This window comes from Pecten maximus, chromosome 14, assembly GCF_902652985.1.
Source record: "Pecten maximus chromosome 14, xPecMax1.1, whole genome shotgun sequence".
NCBI lineage: Eukaryota > Metazoa > Mollusca > Bivalvia > Pectinida > Pectinidae > Pecten > Pecten maximus.
This window is the reverse complement of record NC_047028.1, coordinates 14,232,458-14,248,787: the sequence shown is the minus strand read 5'-3', so window position 1 is coordinate 14,248,787 and position 16,330 is coordinate 14,232,458. Positions and strand designations below refer to the sequence as shown.

The 16,330-nt window shown below is 41.0% G+C and overlaps 1 protein-coding gene across 2 annotated transcripts in view; it reads left to right on the top strand.

Annotated features, from left to right (window-relative positions):
• Positions 1-16,330, top strand: part of LOC117342174 (neutral cholesterol ester hydrolase 1-like) — a 52,252-nt gene that overhangs the window by 13,377 nt on the left and 22,545 nt on the right. The window contains exon 1 of one of the 2 annotated variants that reach the window (XM_033904197.1): positions 6,588-6,723. The exons of the other annotated variant lie outside the window; for it this stretch is intronic. Within the exon in view, the coding sequence (XP_033760088.1) occupies positions 6,648-6,723 (76 nt within the window). The 5' untranslated portion in view covers positions 6,588-6,647. Of the gene's footprint in view, positions 1-6,587; positions 6,724-16,330 lie in introns of those variants that run through there. 2 annotated transcript variants of the gene reach the window in all.

The window sequence follows — 16,330 nt, the reverse complement described above, 5'->3', positions numbered from 1 at the left end:
GAAACGAATGAATTCAGTGAATTAGGAACAATAATATGGCAACCAATGCACAAGGAAGGAAAAAAAGAAAAACAAACAAACAAATATGTTAACCATTTATTCCCTTTAAAGCGAATACTTATATATATGAAAAGCAAGTATTATTGCCGTCAATGACCGTCTTACTAATTATGTTAATCGACAAAATATCTGTAGAAATATATCGTTAAACCTGCATAATAGTTAAATGATATATAAATACTGTATTTCACTTACATCAGCATGAACAGATACTTTTTATGTAACCCTGTTTAATTTAGATTGGTGTTGATGGGAAGTTTAAATACCGTCGATAATTAGTATTAGAGAGGGAACTCTTCAATTGCCTGCACGTGCAGTAAACACCTATATCACTAAAAAAAGTTAACATGCTTGTTCTTAACGAGAGAAGCACTTGACTGACCTACATCTTATTGGAAACTGAAGAGCGCAACTGAATCAGACATTCCGTAACTCTCCGTGGCTCGGGTGTCTGTCTTTGTACGACTACATCTGTACAAATGAATTGATGAAAAATACAGAAAATGCTTAATTTAATTGATAATAATCTATAAAATACATTCGTCAGGTATGGCAGTAATTTGCCTTTCACCTAGGCGGCCGGGTTCCGATTCCCCGAGTGGACGTGAAATAGTATCCCGACCACGTGGGTTTTCCCTGGGTACTCTGGTTTCCTCCCACACAAAGACCCCCCACGCGCCACACTCCTGGCCAACACGAATGATCGGTATACGTTGGTATAACTTGTTTCGAAATTGCTGTATGTGGGGTAGGAGTGTTAACCGACATGTTTACAAAGCATTTTAAAATTTCGCCACACCTATTACATCGATATGTTGATTTTTAAAGACACATTGATGTAACAGGTGTGGCGAAATTTAAATATGCTTTGTAAACATATCAGTTAACATCTCAACGATTAAAATACCCCTATCACATGTTTACGTTCCTTGTATCATCAGTAGTTTTAATCTTGTTTGGAATGAAGTGAAATTTTTATAGAAACGTGTATCTCGTATTCTAAAGTCAAGGACGTACCATACGTCTACGGTAGGAGAAAACACCTGTTTTTGCCTCGAATGTTGGCCCTTCTGATGCTGTATCCGTCTAGTTCAAACAGTTATCTTAACCAACCTAACTACAAACATTCATCTCAACCATCCTAACTACAAACATTCATTTCAACTAACCTAACTACAAACATTCATCTTAACCAACATAACTACAAACATTCATCTTAACCAACATAACTACAAACATTCATCTTAACCAACATAACTACAAACATTCATCTCAACCAACCTAACTACAAACATTCATCTCAACCAACATAACTACAAACATTCATCTCAACAAACCTAACTACAAACATTCATCTCAACAAACCTAACTACAAACATTCATCTCAACTAACCTAACTACAAACATTCAACTCAACTAACCTAACTACAAACATCCATCACAACCAACCTAACTACAAACATTCATCTCAACTAACCTTACTACAAACATTCATCTCAACTTACCTAACTACAAACATTCATCTTAACCAACATAACTACAGACTTTCATTTCAACTAACCTAACTACAAACATTCAACTCAACCAACCTAACTACAAACACTCATCTCAACTAACCTAACTACAAACATTCATCTCAACTAACCTAACTACAAACACTCATCTCAACCAACCTAACTACAAACATTCATCTCAACCAACCTAACTACAAACAATTATCTCAACTAACCTAACTACAAACATTCATCTCAACTAACCTAACTACAAACATTCATCTCAACGAACCCAACTATAAACATTCATCTCAACCAACCTTACTACAAAACTCATCTCAACCACTCTAACTACAAACATTCATCTCAACCAACCTAACTACAAACATTCATCTATACCAACCTAACTACAAACATTCATCTCAACTAACCTAACTACAAACATTCATCTCAACCAACCTAACTACAAACATTCATATCAACTAACCCAACTACAAACATTCATCTCAACCAACCTAACTACAATCATTCATCACAACTAACCTAACTACAAACATTCATCTCAACTTACCTGACTACAAATATTCATCTCAACTTACCTAACTACAAACATTCATCTCAACTAACCTAACTACAAACATTCATCTCAACTAACCTAACTACAAACATTCATCTTAACTAACCTAACTACAAATATTCATCTTAACTAACCTAACTACAAACATTCATCTCAACCATTCTAACTACAAACACTCATCTCAATCACTCTAACTACAAACATTCATCTCAACCACTCTAACTACAAACATTCATCTCAACTAACCTAACTACAAACATTCAGCTCAACCAACCTAACTACAAACATTCATCTCAACCAACCTGACTACAAACATTCAGCTCAACCAACCTAACTACAAACATTCATCTTAACTTATTTAACTACAAACATTCATCTGAACCAACCTAACTACAAACATTCATCTCAACCAACCTAATAACAAACATTCATCTCAACTAACCTAATAACAAACATTCATCTCAACTAACCTAACTACATTAGCCGAAAGGCGGACTAGCAACCAAAGCCACGCACTTGAAGCCCAAAGTTGACCAGATGTACTGGTTGCTGTCGCGAAGGCAAATGAAGGGAGTGGATACAATCACATCATCTACGACTTACAGAATCAAACGTGAGTCAGTTAGACAAAAATCAAGAAAAGTTCAACGTGAAAAGCCACCGTGAATTGGCAGTGAAATTTCTCTGCACTGTATAAATAAAACCCCTGCTTTTGTTTTTATCATCCGGGAATGTAACTCGGCGCGCGCACGGTTGATCCACATTCTATTTCAGATGTTTATTGCATACGGTACTTAACTTATGAATTGTTGACGTAACTTGGCAGATTTGAAGGGAATAACATTAAGACCAGAAGGTACCTTTAAACTTAAAATATTTGGATAGGATAACGAAACGTTTCATACGAGGCGAATGCTTGGTAAACAGAACATTTAACAAGCTCCTAATGTTTATGCCAGTTGATCAGATCTTAGTAATGTGGTGAAGATGGTTTATACGAAAATGTGTCTGCAGCTGATGCAATGAAATTGGTTCAGAAAAAGGCTTTGACGTAGAAGTAGTTTAGTGGGATTCGAAGAGTGATGTGACCGGAACGATAATTCTAGTGTCACAAGTGCAGTCCATCCTTCGTGATAGAGCTGATCGACATTGAATACTGTACCTAAAATACGAAACATTTCATCTGACCTGATCAATACTGGTATCATTTGAACTGCCCATCACCAGTGTCAGCTGACCTGATCAATACTGGTATCATTTGAACTGCCCATCACCAGTGTCAGCTGACCTGATCAATACTGGTATCATTTGAACTGCCCATCACCAGTGTCAGCTGACCTGATCAATACTGGTATCATTTGAACTGCCCATCACCAGTGTCAGCTGACCTGATCAATACTGGTATCATTTGAACTGCCCATCACCAGTGTCAGCTGACCTGATCAATACTGGTATCATTTGAACTGCCCATCACCAGTGTCAGCTGACCTGATCAATACTGGTATCATTCGACCTGTTCAATATTAATGCCATCTGTCCTGCCCAACACTAGTGTCACCTGACCTACCCAACACTACTGTCATCTGAACTGCTCAATTCGAGTGTCACCATCTACCTGCTCATCACTGGTGTCATTTGACTTGTTTGGATACTAGTGTCATCTGACCTGCTCGAAACTAGTGTCATCTGACATGCCCAATACTAGTGTCATCCGACCTGAACATCACCGATGTCATCTGACCTGCCAAGAACTGGTGTCATCCCACCTACCAAATACTAGTGAAAACTAGTGCCATTCGACCTCCCAAATACTAGTGTCATCTGACTTGCCGAACGCTAATGTCACCTGAACTGCTCTATATTGATGTTTTTTGACCTGCTTAATACTAGTGTCGTTTGACCTGCTCAATACGGGTGTCATCTAACTTTCTAATTACTAGTGTCGTCTGAACTGCCAATACTGGTTGATAACAGGGGGTTGCGGTGGCCGAGTGGTTAAGGTGTCTATCTTGTCACCTGCATAAATCTTGTGTCATCTGATTGAACCTATAAACCATACTTAATACAAGTGGCTTGTCACTTGCCTAAATCTTGTGTCATCTGACTCGCTCAATACTATTGTCGCTACAGCCACCGCAACGTTCACATTAATCTTCGTTACCACAATACAACTAACGGCAATTTTGATAATATGTGGGAGTATGGAACGCCATAGCTATTACATACAACAAAATTTTGTCATTAAATCATATGTATATGATTGCATCAGTATATAATTTGATTGATTTTTTTATTATATGATCTCATCTTTATATAACTAGGTTTCACCGATACATAATTTGCTTTCATAAATATAATGTTTGATCGTTTAATCTTATCATCCCATACTTTTATTTTACCATTATATTATATGACTCTACCAGTACATTATTTTATTTCATCAATATATTATTTGATATCAACAATATATGTTTTGAATTATAATATCTGGTTTTAGTTTGAACTGTATTTTATATGCCATTTTCCATTCAACGATCTATATATATAACATACAAATTTAAAAACGGAGTCAGAAACAAGCGTCAAGACACACATATATATAGATAGATTGACGTTACATAACAGCATAGACGTGAACAAACACGACATCATTATTTGGTTTTCGTTGTATTGTTCTACCACTACATAGAGAATACATGGTGAGTGTCTTAAAATATAAGCTGTATTTTGGCGAGGGTAAAGAAAGACAAAAGTGGCGAGCCTTGGGGAGCCACTTTTGTCTTTCTGTCCCGAGCCAAAAATACAGCTTATATTTTAAGACGCTCACCATGTATTCTATTTAGCCTGCAAACAATACAAAATAGTCATCAAAATAATCATTTTGAAGTGAAACGGTGTCAAAAATGACAGAAATATGTTCGCCTTTCAAAAGTTGTTTCGCATGGAAGTAGGTCAGTCGAATTGACGCACGTGCTAAGATTCCAAAATACAGCTGTTTTCTGTCAATGCCGTATACAGCAAAAATATATATGGTGGGTGTATTCCGGCAATGTGGTGGCAGTTGCAGGATAAAATTGTATACTTTCATCATAATGTGATTTAAAGTTATCGTTACTTGATTAGGTTACATCGTTGTATTATACTCCGTTGTCGTTATATACTTGAATTTCATCGTCATATTATTTAATTTTAACATTATATCATTTGCTGTTGTCATTGTACATGTATGATTTAGTGTAATTGTCATATTATTTAATTTTAACATTATATCATTTGCTGTTGTCATTGTATGATTTAGGGTAATTGTCATATTATTTAATTTTAACATTATATCATTTGTTGTTGTCATTGTATGATTTAGTGTATTTGTTATATTATTCGATATTGTATCGTTATACAGTTCCGTCATTATATTATTCACGATATCATATATACAATAATATATGATATAATATATATAGATGATATTGAAAGTAAATAATATTACGACATAACCAAATAATATATTGGTGGAACCAAATCACATAATGATGACATCATATTATATATTGATCAATTCAAAGCATATACTGATGATATCATATAATCCAAAAGTGAAAGTAAAAAAAATATATCATATATTGGTGAATTTAAATCATATAGTGATGACATCATTTCATGTATTGAAAAAAATAATCTTTTATAGTATTTACCATACGTTACAGCTACAAATGTATTGTGTTCTATGAGGGCGGGTACAATAACATGTTTATTTGGTTGCATACGTTTTGGCAAAATCAACGATATGGGAGTAGTAAATAACAAAAACTCAAAAATAAATATAAATGTTCACATTTAATGGACTATTGGGAATCCCTACCATTTCAGACAAAGTAAGGGCGGATGTCACATTGTGATGTCATTGGACTCCGCGTTCTAGATCTCAACACTTTATATTTATATAAGATTACGCCCGATAAAGCACACACCCTTTTTTACTCGGTGGAATTCGCAGTACAAATTTTGTTTTTATAATTGCGTCATATTGTATTATTAAGTCCATTGGACAGTTATATCCGTTGTTTGAATAATAATCTTTTAACAAGAAATAGGATAGTACAAATAACATATATGCACTTATCGGTATCCGTATTTTCGATCCCCTCTCATGGGTGTGACGTTTTTTCCTGTTGCAATGATTTAAAGTAAGAGAATTTAGGCCTGTTTCTAGTTTCCGCACACCTGGGCCTGTAGAATATTTACCTATGATTAAACAGGTGAGGTATGAGCACAATTCACCACCAAAGGCCATATTTGCATACCCTGTTGTAATCCACAGTGAACCAGGGCGCTGTACCCGTACATTGTAGCTGTCAAACTGGGCGATATAATTAAAGTCATTGTAATCGAGGGCGTACAATTGAGGGGACCGGAAGTAGATACTTTCGGTCCAACAGATATATAGCTTATATCATCTTCGTACATGTGTTAGATATATATTGTATAGCTGAGTAGTCTCATGTACATATGCACGTGTGATGCAGTTTATACGCATGTGGTACAAAGCCGCAATGGACGTACAAAACATCCATCTACACAATCTTCCAATGAAAGGTATGTTGATTTATAGAATTATTTTACAATTGTCATGAACAGATTTATGATGTGGTGCTATCTTAAAGTATGTGTGCATGGATTAAAATCTAGAATATGAAGACATAAATCATGTACCCAAATTACTATGCACAACTTGTAAACATATGTGTGTTGTTACATAAATCCCTATTCTCGCACAAATACACTACCATGGAGTGATATTGTACTATACCCTCATCATTTACAGTTAGTATCAACAGCTAAATGGGGGGTAGGGTGCATGTATAGTGATCGGGCGACGGGACACACGATATATTAATATGATATGAAATAGTATGCAAACCTAAAATTATTATGTATGTGTATACATAACATGCTCCTATATAATTTGCAGTTTTAAACACTAATACATAAACAAATGTACATCTATGCCCCTGGTTATCCGGACGGAAACCCACTTTAATTTGTGTCACATTATCAGTGTCTCATAATGCAAGACATAAAACCAGATTATCTGGAAAAACAAAAAAAAAAAACAAAAAAAAACAAAAACAAACACACATGGTCGGGCGGATGGTCCTGTATCTGTTTACGTCCAGTTGGGAGTCAGCCCTGTCCCATTGGTGACTGTAATCAGAGACTTGTATATCAAAAGTCTCTGCTGTAATTATATAAGTTTGGTATCGACTGTGCTATCTGGCTATACCCATCTGTGTAATGTGTAGGACTATTGTGCTTTATTTTTGTCGAGGCGATGTCTATTACACTTGAGGAGAAACTCGTACGCTTCTGTCTGGACTCAATAGCTGTGACAGAAGCTGGTACATATTTATTTCATTTTGTTAAGAGCAATTTGTCAAATATGATGAATGGGGAAATACATATAATACTAAAAATAATTTCCCTTCACTACGCTTGACGGATTTTGTGTATGAATGTTAAAATACACAGACAATTTAACCGCTTCACTTCTGTCATGAAACAATCCACGTTTTCAACATTTCTGATCGATAACTTTCTGTCAAGTATTACTATGTACATATAATATGTCGGTCTTACTGACTGTTTGGGACATTGGGCTGTGAGTTGTATCTGTTTTGTCCCCTACTGACTGTTGGGACATTGGGACTGTGAGTTGTATCTGTTTTGTCCCCTACTGACTGTTGGACATTGGGACTGTGAGTTGTATCTGTTTTGACCCCTACTGACTGTTTGGGACATTGGGCTGTGAGTTGTATCTGTTTTGTCCCCTACTGACTGTTGGGACATTGGGGCTGTGAGTTTTATCTGTTTTGTCCCCTACTGACTGTTGGGACATTGGGCTGTGAGTTGTATCTGTTTCGTCCCCTACTGACTGTTGGGACATTGGGGCTGTGAGTTTTATCTGTTTCGTCCCCTACTGACAGTTTGGGACATTGGGGCTGTGAGTTTTATCTGTTTTATCCCCTACTGACTGTTGGGACATTGGGGCTGTGAGTTGTTTCTGTTTTATCCCCTACTGACTGTTTGGGACATTGGGATGTGAGTTTTATCTGTTTCGTCCCCTACTGACAGTTTGGGACATTGGGGCTGTGAGTTTTATCTGTTTTATCCCCTACTGACTTTTGGGACATTGGGGCTGTGAGTTTTATCTATGTTGTCCCCTACTGACTGTTGGGACATTGGACTGTGAGTTTTATCTGTTTCGTCCCCTACTGACAGTTTGGGACATTGGGCTGTGAGTTTTATCTGTTTTGTCCCCTACTGACAGTTTGGGACATTGGGGCTGTGAGTTTTATCTGTTTTGTCCCCTACTGACTGCTAGGACATTGGGGCTGTGAGTTGTTTCTGTTTTGCCCCCTACTGATTGTTTTGGACATTGGGGATGTGAGTTGTATCTGTTTGGTCCCCCCACTGACTGTTTGGGACATTGAAGCTGTGAGTTTTATCTGTTTCGTCCCCTACTGACTGTTGGGACATTGGGGCTGTGAGTTTGATCTGTTTTGTCCCCTACTGACAGTTTGGGACATTGGGGCTGTGAGTTTTATCTGTTTTGACCCCTACTGACAGTTTGGGACATTGGGGCTGTGAGTTTTATCTGTTTTGTCCCCTACTGACAGTTTGGGACATTGGGGCTGTGAGTTTTATCTGTTTTGTCCCCTACTGACTGTTTGGGACATTGGGGCTGTGAGTTGTATCTGTTTCGTCCCCTACTGACTGTTTGGGACATTGAAGCTGTAAGTTTTATCTGTTTCAACCCCTACTGACTGTTGGGACATTGGGGCTGTGAGTTTGATCTGTTTTGACCCCTACTGACAGTTTGGGACATTGGGGCTGTGAGTTGTATCTGTTTTGACCCCTACTGACAGTTTGGGACATTGGGGCTGTGTTTTATCTGTTTTGACCCCTACTGACAGTTTGGGACATTGGGGCTGTGAGTTTTATCTGTTTTGTCCCCTACTGACAGTTTGGGACATTGAGGATGTAAGTTTTATCTGTTTTGACCCCTACTGACAGTTTGGGACATTGGGGCTGTGAGTTGTATCTGTTTTGTCCCCTACTGACTGTTGGGACATTGGGGCTGTGTTTTATCTGTTTTGACCCCTACTGACTGTTGGGACATTGGGGCTGTGAGTTTTATCTGTTTTATCCCCTACTGACTGTTGGGACATTGGGGCTGTGAGTTTTATCTGTTTTATCCCCTACTGACTGTTGGGACATTGGGGCTGTGAGTTTTATCTGTTTTATCCCCTACTGACTGTTGGGACATTGGGGCTGTGAGTTTTATCTGTTTTGACCCCTACTGACTGTTGGGACATTGGGGCTGTGAGTTTTATCTGTTTTGACCCCTACTCACTGCTAGGACATTGGGGATGTGAGTTTAATCTGTTTCATCCCCTACTGACTGTTGGACATTGGGGCTGTGAGATATATCTGTTTCGTCCCCTACTGACCGTTAGGACATTGGGGCTGTGAGTTGTATCTGTTTTATCCCCTACTGACTGTTGGGACATTTGACTGTGAGTTTTATCTGTTTTGTCCCCTACTGACCGTTAGGACATTGGGACAGTGACTTGTATCTGTTTCGTCCCCTACTGACTGTTGGGACATTGGGACTGTGAGTTTTATCTGTTTCGTCCAATACTGACTGTTGGACATTGGGACTGTGAGTTTTATCTGTTTCGTCCCCTACTGACAGTTAGGACATTGGGACTGTGAGTTGTATCTGTTTCGTCCAATACTGACCGTTAGGACATTGGGACTGTGAGTTGTATCTGTTTCGTCCCCTACTGACTGTTGGACATTGGGACTGTGAGTTTTATCTGTTTCGTCCCCTACTGACCGTTAGGACATTGGGACTGTGAGTTGTATCTGTTTCGTCCCCTACTGACTGTTGGGACATTTGGACTGTGAGTTTTATCTGTTTTGACCCCTACTGACTGTTGGGGACATTGGGGCTGTGAGTTTTATCTGTTTCGTCCCCTACTGACAGTTAGGACATTGGGACTGTGAGTTGTATCTGTTTCGTCCAATACTGACCGTTAGGACATTGGGACTGTGAGTTGTATCTGTTTCGTCCCCTACTGACTGTTGGACATTGGGACTGTGAGTTTTATCTGTTTCGTCCCCTACTGACCGTTAGGACATTGGGGCTGTGAGTTGTATCTGTTTCGTCCCCTACTGATTGTTGGACATTGGGACTGTGAGTTATATCTGTTTCGTCCCCTACGGACCGTTAGGACATTGGGGCTGTGAGTTGTATCTGTTTCGTCCCCTACTGACTGTTGGGACATTGGGACTGTGAGTTTTATCTGTCTTGACCCCTACTGACTGTTTGGGACATTGGGGCTGTGAGTTTAATCTGTTTTGACCCCTACTGACTGTTGGGACATTGGGACTGTGAGTTTTATCTGTTTTGACCCCCTACGGACCGTTAGGACATTGGGACTGTGAGTTATATCTGTTTTGACCCCTACTGACTGTTGGGACATTAGGGCTGTGAGTTTTTTTTCTTTTTTATCCCCTACTGACAGTTAGGACATTGGGCTGTGAGTTGTATCTGTTTCGTCCCCTACTGACTGTTTGGACATTGGGGCTGTGAGTTTGATCTGTTTTGTCCCCTACTGACAGTTTGGGACATTGGGGCTGTGAGTTTTATCTGTTTTGTCCCCTACTGACAGTTTGGGACATTGGGCTGTGAGTTGTATCTGTTTTTTCCCCTACTGACAGTTGGACATTGGGGCTGTGAGTTTTATCTGTTTTGTCCCCTACTGACAGTTTGGGACATTGGGGCTGTGAGTTTTATCTGTTTTGTCCCCTACTGACTGTTTGGGACATTGGGGCTGTGAGTTGTATCTGTTTCGTCCCCTACTGACTGTTTGGGACATTGAAGCTGTAAGTTTTATCTGTTTCAATCCCTACTGACTGTTGGGACATTGGGGCTGTGAGTTTGATCTGTTTTGACCCCTACTGACAGTTTGGGACATTGGGGCTGTGAGTTGTATCTGTTTTGACCCCTACTGACAGTTTGGGACATTGGGGCTGTGTTTTATCTGTTTTGACCCCTACTGACAGTTTGGGACATTGGGGCTGTGAGTTTTATCTGTTTTGTCCCCTACTGACAGTTTGGGACATTGGGGATGTAAGTTTTATCTGTTTTGACCCCTACTGACAGTTTGGGACATTGGGGCTGTGGGTTGTATCTGTTTTGTCCCCTACTGACTGTTGGGACATTGGGGCTGTGTTTTATCTGTTTTGACCCCTACTGACAGTTTGGGACATTGGGGCTGTGAGTTTTATCTGTTTTGTCCCCTACTGACAGTTTGGGACATTGGGGATGTAAGTTTTATCTGTTTTGACCCCTACTGACAGTTTGGGACATTGGGGCTGTGAGTTTAATCTGTTTTATCCCCTACTGACTGTTGGACATTGGGGCTGTGAGATATATCTGTTTCGTCCCCTACTGACTGTTAGGACATTGGGGCTGTGAGTTGTATCTGTTTTATCCCCTACTGACTGTTGGGACATTTGACTGTGAGTTGTATCTGTTTTGTCCCCTACTGACCGTTAGGACATTGGAACAGTGAGTTGTATCTGTTTCGTCCCCTACTGACTGTTGGGACATTGGGACTGTGAGTTTTATCTGTTTCGTCCAATACTGACTGTTGGACATTGGGACTGTGAGTTTTATCTGTTTCGTCCCCTACTGACAGTTAGGACATTGGGACTGTGAGTTGTATCTGTTTCGTCCCCTACTGACTGTTATGACATTGGGACAGTGAGTTGTATCTGTTTCGTCCCCTACTGACTGTTGGGACATTGGGACTGTGAGTTTTATCTGTTTTATCCCCTACTGACTGTTGGACATTGGGGCTGTGAGATATATCTGTTTCGTCCCCTACTGACCGTTAGGACATTGGGGCTGTGAGTTGTATCTGTTTTATCCCCTACTGACTGTTGGGACATTGGGACTGTGAGTTTTATCTGTTTCGTCCAATACTGACTGTTGGACATTGGGACTGTGAGTTTTATCTGTTTCGTCCCCTACTGACAGTTAGGACACTGGGACTGTGAGTTGTATCTGTTTCGTCCCCTACTGACCGTTAGGACATTGGGGCTGTGAGTTGTATCTGTTTCGTCCCCTACTGATTGTTGGACATTGGGACTGTGAGTTATATCTGTTTCGTCCCCTACGGACCGTTAGGACATTGGGACTGTGAGTTGTATCTGTTTCGTCCCCTACTGACTGTTGGGACATTGGGACTGTGAGTTATATCTGTTTCGTCCCCTACGGACCGTTAGGACATTGGGACTGTGAGTTTTATCTGTTTTGACCCCTACTGACTGTTGGGACATTGGGACTGTGAGTTATATCTGTTTCGTCCCCTACGGACCGTTAGGACATTGGGACTGTGAGTTGTATCTGTTTCGTCCCCTACTGACTGTTGGGACATTGGGACTGTCCGTTATATCTGTTTCGTCCCCTACTGACCGTTAGGACATTAGGGCTGTGAGTTTTATCTGTTTTGACCCCTACTGACTGTTGGGACATTGGGACTGTGAGTTTTATCTGTTTTGACCCCTACTGACTGTTGGGACATTGGGACTGTGAGTTTTATCTGTTTTGACCCCTACTGACTGTTGGGGCATTGGGACTGTGAGTTTTATCTGTTTTGACCCCTACTGACTGTTTGGGACATTGGGGCTGTGAGTTGTATCTGTTTCGTCCCCTACTGATTGTTGGACATTGGGACTGTGAGTTGTATCTGTTTCGTCCCCTACTGACTGTTGGGACATTGGGACTGTGAGTTTTATCTGTTTTGACCCCTACTGACAGTTTGGGACATTGGGGCTGTGAGTTTTATCTGTTTTGACCCCTACTGACTGTTTGGGACATTGGGGCTGTGAGTTTTATCTGTTTTGACCCCTACTGACTGTTGGGACATTGGGGCTGTGAGTTTTATCTGTTTTGACCCCTACTGACTGTTTGGACATTGGGACTGTGAGTTTTATCTGTTTTGACCCCTACTGACTGTTTGGGACATTGGGGCTGTGAGTTTGATCTGTTTTGACCCCTACTGACTGTTGGGACATTGCGCTGTGAGTTTTATCTGTTTTGACCCCTACTGACTGTTGGGACATTGGGGCTGTGAGTTTTATCTGTTTTATCCCCTACTGACAGTTAGGACATTGGGCTGTGAGTTTTATCTGTTTTATCCCCTACTGACTGTTGGGACATTGGGGCTGTGAGTTTTATCTGTTTTGACCCCTACTGACTGTTTGGGACATTGGGGCTGTGAGTTTGATCTGTTTTGACCCCTACTGACTGTTGGGACATTGGGCTGTGAGTTTTATCTGTTTTGACCCCTACTGACTGTTGGGACATTGGGGCTGTGAGTTTTATCTGTTTTATCCCCTACTGACCGTTAGGACATTGGGCTGTGAGTTTTATCTGTTTTATCCCCTACTGACTGTTGGGACATTGGGGCTGTGAGTTTTATCTGTTTTGACCCCTACTGACTGTTGGGACATTGGGCTGTCCGTTATATCTGTTTCGTCCCCTACTGACCGTTAGGACATTGGGACTGTGAGTTTTATCTGTTTTGACCCCTACTGACTGTTGGGACATTGGGACTGTGAGTTTTATCTGTTTTGACCCCTACTGACTGTTGGGACATTGGGACTGTGAGTTTTATCTGTTTTGACCCCTACTGACTGTTGGGGCATTGGGACTGTGAGTTTTATCTGTTTTGACCCCTACTGACTGTTTGGGACATTGGGGCTGTGAGTTGTATCTGTTTCGTCCCCTACTGATTGTTGGACATTGGGACTGTGAGTTGTATCTGTTTCGTCCCCTACTGACTGTTGGGACATTGGGACTGTGAGTTTTATCTGTTTTGACCCCTACTGACTGTTTGGGACATTGGGGCTGTGAGTTTTATCTGTTTTGACCCCTACTGACTGTTTGGGACATTGGGGCTGTGAGTTTTATCTGTTTTGACCCCTACTGACTGTTGGGACATTGGGGCTGTGAGTTTTATCTGTTTTGACCCCTACTGACTGTTGGGACATTGGGGCTGTGAGTTTTATCTGTTTTGACCCCTACTGACTGTTTGGGACATTGGGGCTGTGAGTTTGATCTGTTTTGACCCCTACTGACTGTTGGGACATTGCGCTGTGAGTTTTATCTGTTTTGACCCCTACTGACTGTTGGGACATTGGGGCTGTGAGTTTTATCTGTTTTATCCCCTACTGACAGTTAGGACATTGGGCTGTGAGTTTTATCTGTTTTATCCCCTACTGACTGTTGGGACATTGGGACTGTGAGTTTTATCTGTTTTGACCCCTACTGACTGTTTGGGACATTGGGGCTGTGAGTTTGATCTGTTTTGACCCCTACTGACTGTTGGGACATTGCGCTGTGAGTTTTATCTGTTTTGACCCCTACTGACTGTTGGGACATTGGGGCTGTGAGTTTTATCTGTTTTATCCCCTACTGACAGTTAGGACATTGGGCTGTGAGTTTTATCTGTTTTATCCCCTACTGACTGTTGGGACATTGGGGCTGTGAGTTTTATCTGTTTTGACCCCTACTGACTGTTGGGACATTGGGGCTGTGAGTTTTATCTGTTTTGACCCCTACTGACTGTTTGGGACATTGGGGCTGTGAGTTTTATCTGTTTTGACCCCTACTGACTGTTGGGACATTGGGGCTGTGAGTTTTATCTGTTTTGACCCCTACTGACTGTTTGGACATTGGGACTGTGAGTTTTATCTGTTTTGACCCCTACTGACTGTTTGGGACATTGGGGCTGTGAGTTTGATCTGTTTTGACCCCTACTGACTGTTGGGACATTGCGCTGTGAGTTTTATCTGTTTTGACCCCTACTGACTGTTGGGACATTGGGGCTGTGAGTTTTATCTGTTTTATCCCCTACTGACAGTTAGGACATTGGGCTGTGAGTTTTATCTGTTTTATCCCCTACTGACTGTTGGGACATTGGGACTGTGAGTTTTATCTGTTTTGACCCCTACTGACTGTTTGGGACATTGGGGCTGTGAGTTTGATCTGTTTTGACCCCTACTGACTGTTGGGACATTGGGCTGTGAGTTTTATCTGTTTTGACCCCTACTGACTGTTGGGACATTGGGGCTGTGAGTTTTATCTGTTTTGTCCCCTACTGACCGTTAGGACATTGGGCTGTGAGTTTTATCTGTTTTGACCCCTACTGACTGTTGGGACATTGGGGCTGTGAGTTTTATCTGTTTTGACCCCTACTGACTGTTGGGACATTGGGCTGTCCGTTATATCTGTTTCGTCCCCTACTGACCGTTAGGACATTAGGGCTGTGAGTTTTATCTGTTTTGACCCCTACTGACTGTTGGGACATTGGGACTGTGAGTTTTATCTGTTTTGACCCCTACTGACTGTTGGGACATTGGGGCTGTGAGTTTTATCTGTTTTGACCCCTACTGACTGTTGGGGCATTGGGACTGTGAGTTTTATCTGTTTTGACCCCTACTGACTGTTTGGGACATTGGGGCTGTGAGTTGTATCTGTTTCGTCCCCTACTGATTGTTGGACATTGGGACTGTGAGTTGTATCTGTTTCGTCCCCTACTGACTGTTGGGACATTGGGACTGTGAGTTTTATCTGTTTTGACCCCTACTGACTGTTTGGGACATTGGGGCTGTGAGTTTTATCTGTTTTGACCCCTACTGACTGTTTGGGACATTGGGGCTGTGAGTTTTATCTGTTTTGACCCCTACTGACTGTTGGGACATTGGGGCTGTGAGTTTTATCTGTTTTGACCCCTACTGACTGTTGGGACATTGGGACTGTGAGTTTTATCTGTTTTGACCCCTACTGACTGTTTGGGACATTGGGGCTGTGAGTTTTATCTGTTTTGACCCCTACTGACTGTTGGGACATTGCGCTGTGAGTTTTATCTGTTTTGACCCCTACTGACTGTTGGGACATTGGGGCTGTGAGTTTTATCTGTTTTATCCCCTACTGACAGTTAGGACATTGGGCTGTGAGTTTTATCTGTTTTATCCCCTACTGACTGTTGGGACATTGGGACTGTGAGTTTTATCTGTTTTGACCCCTACTGACTGTTTGGGACATTGGGGCTGTGAGTTTGAT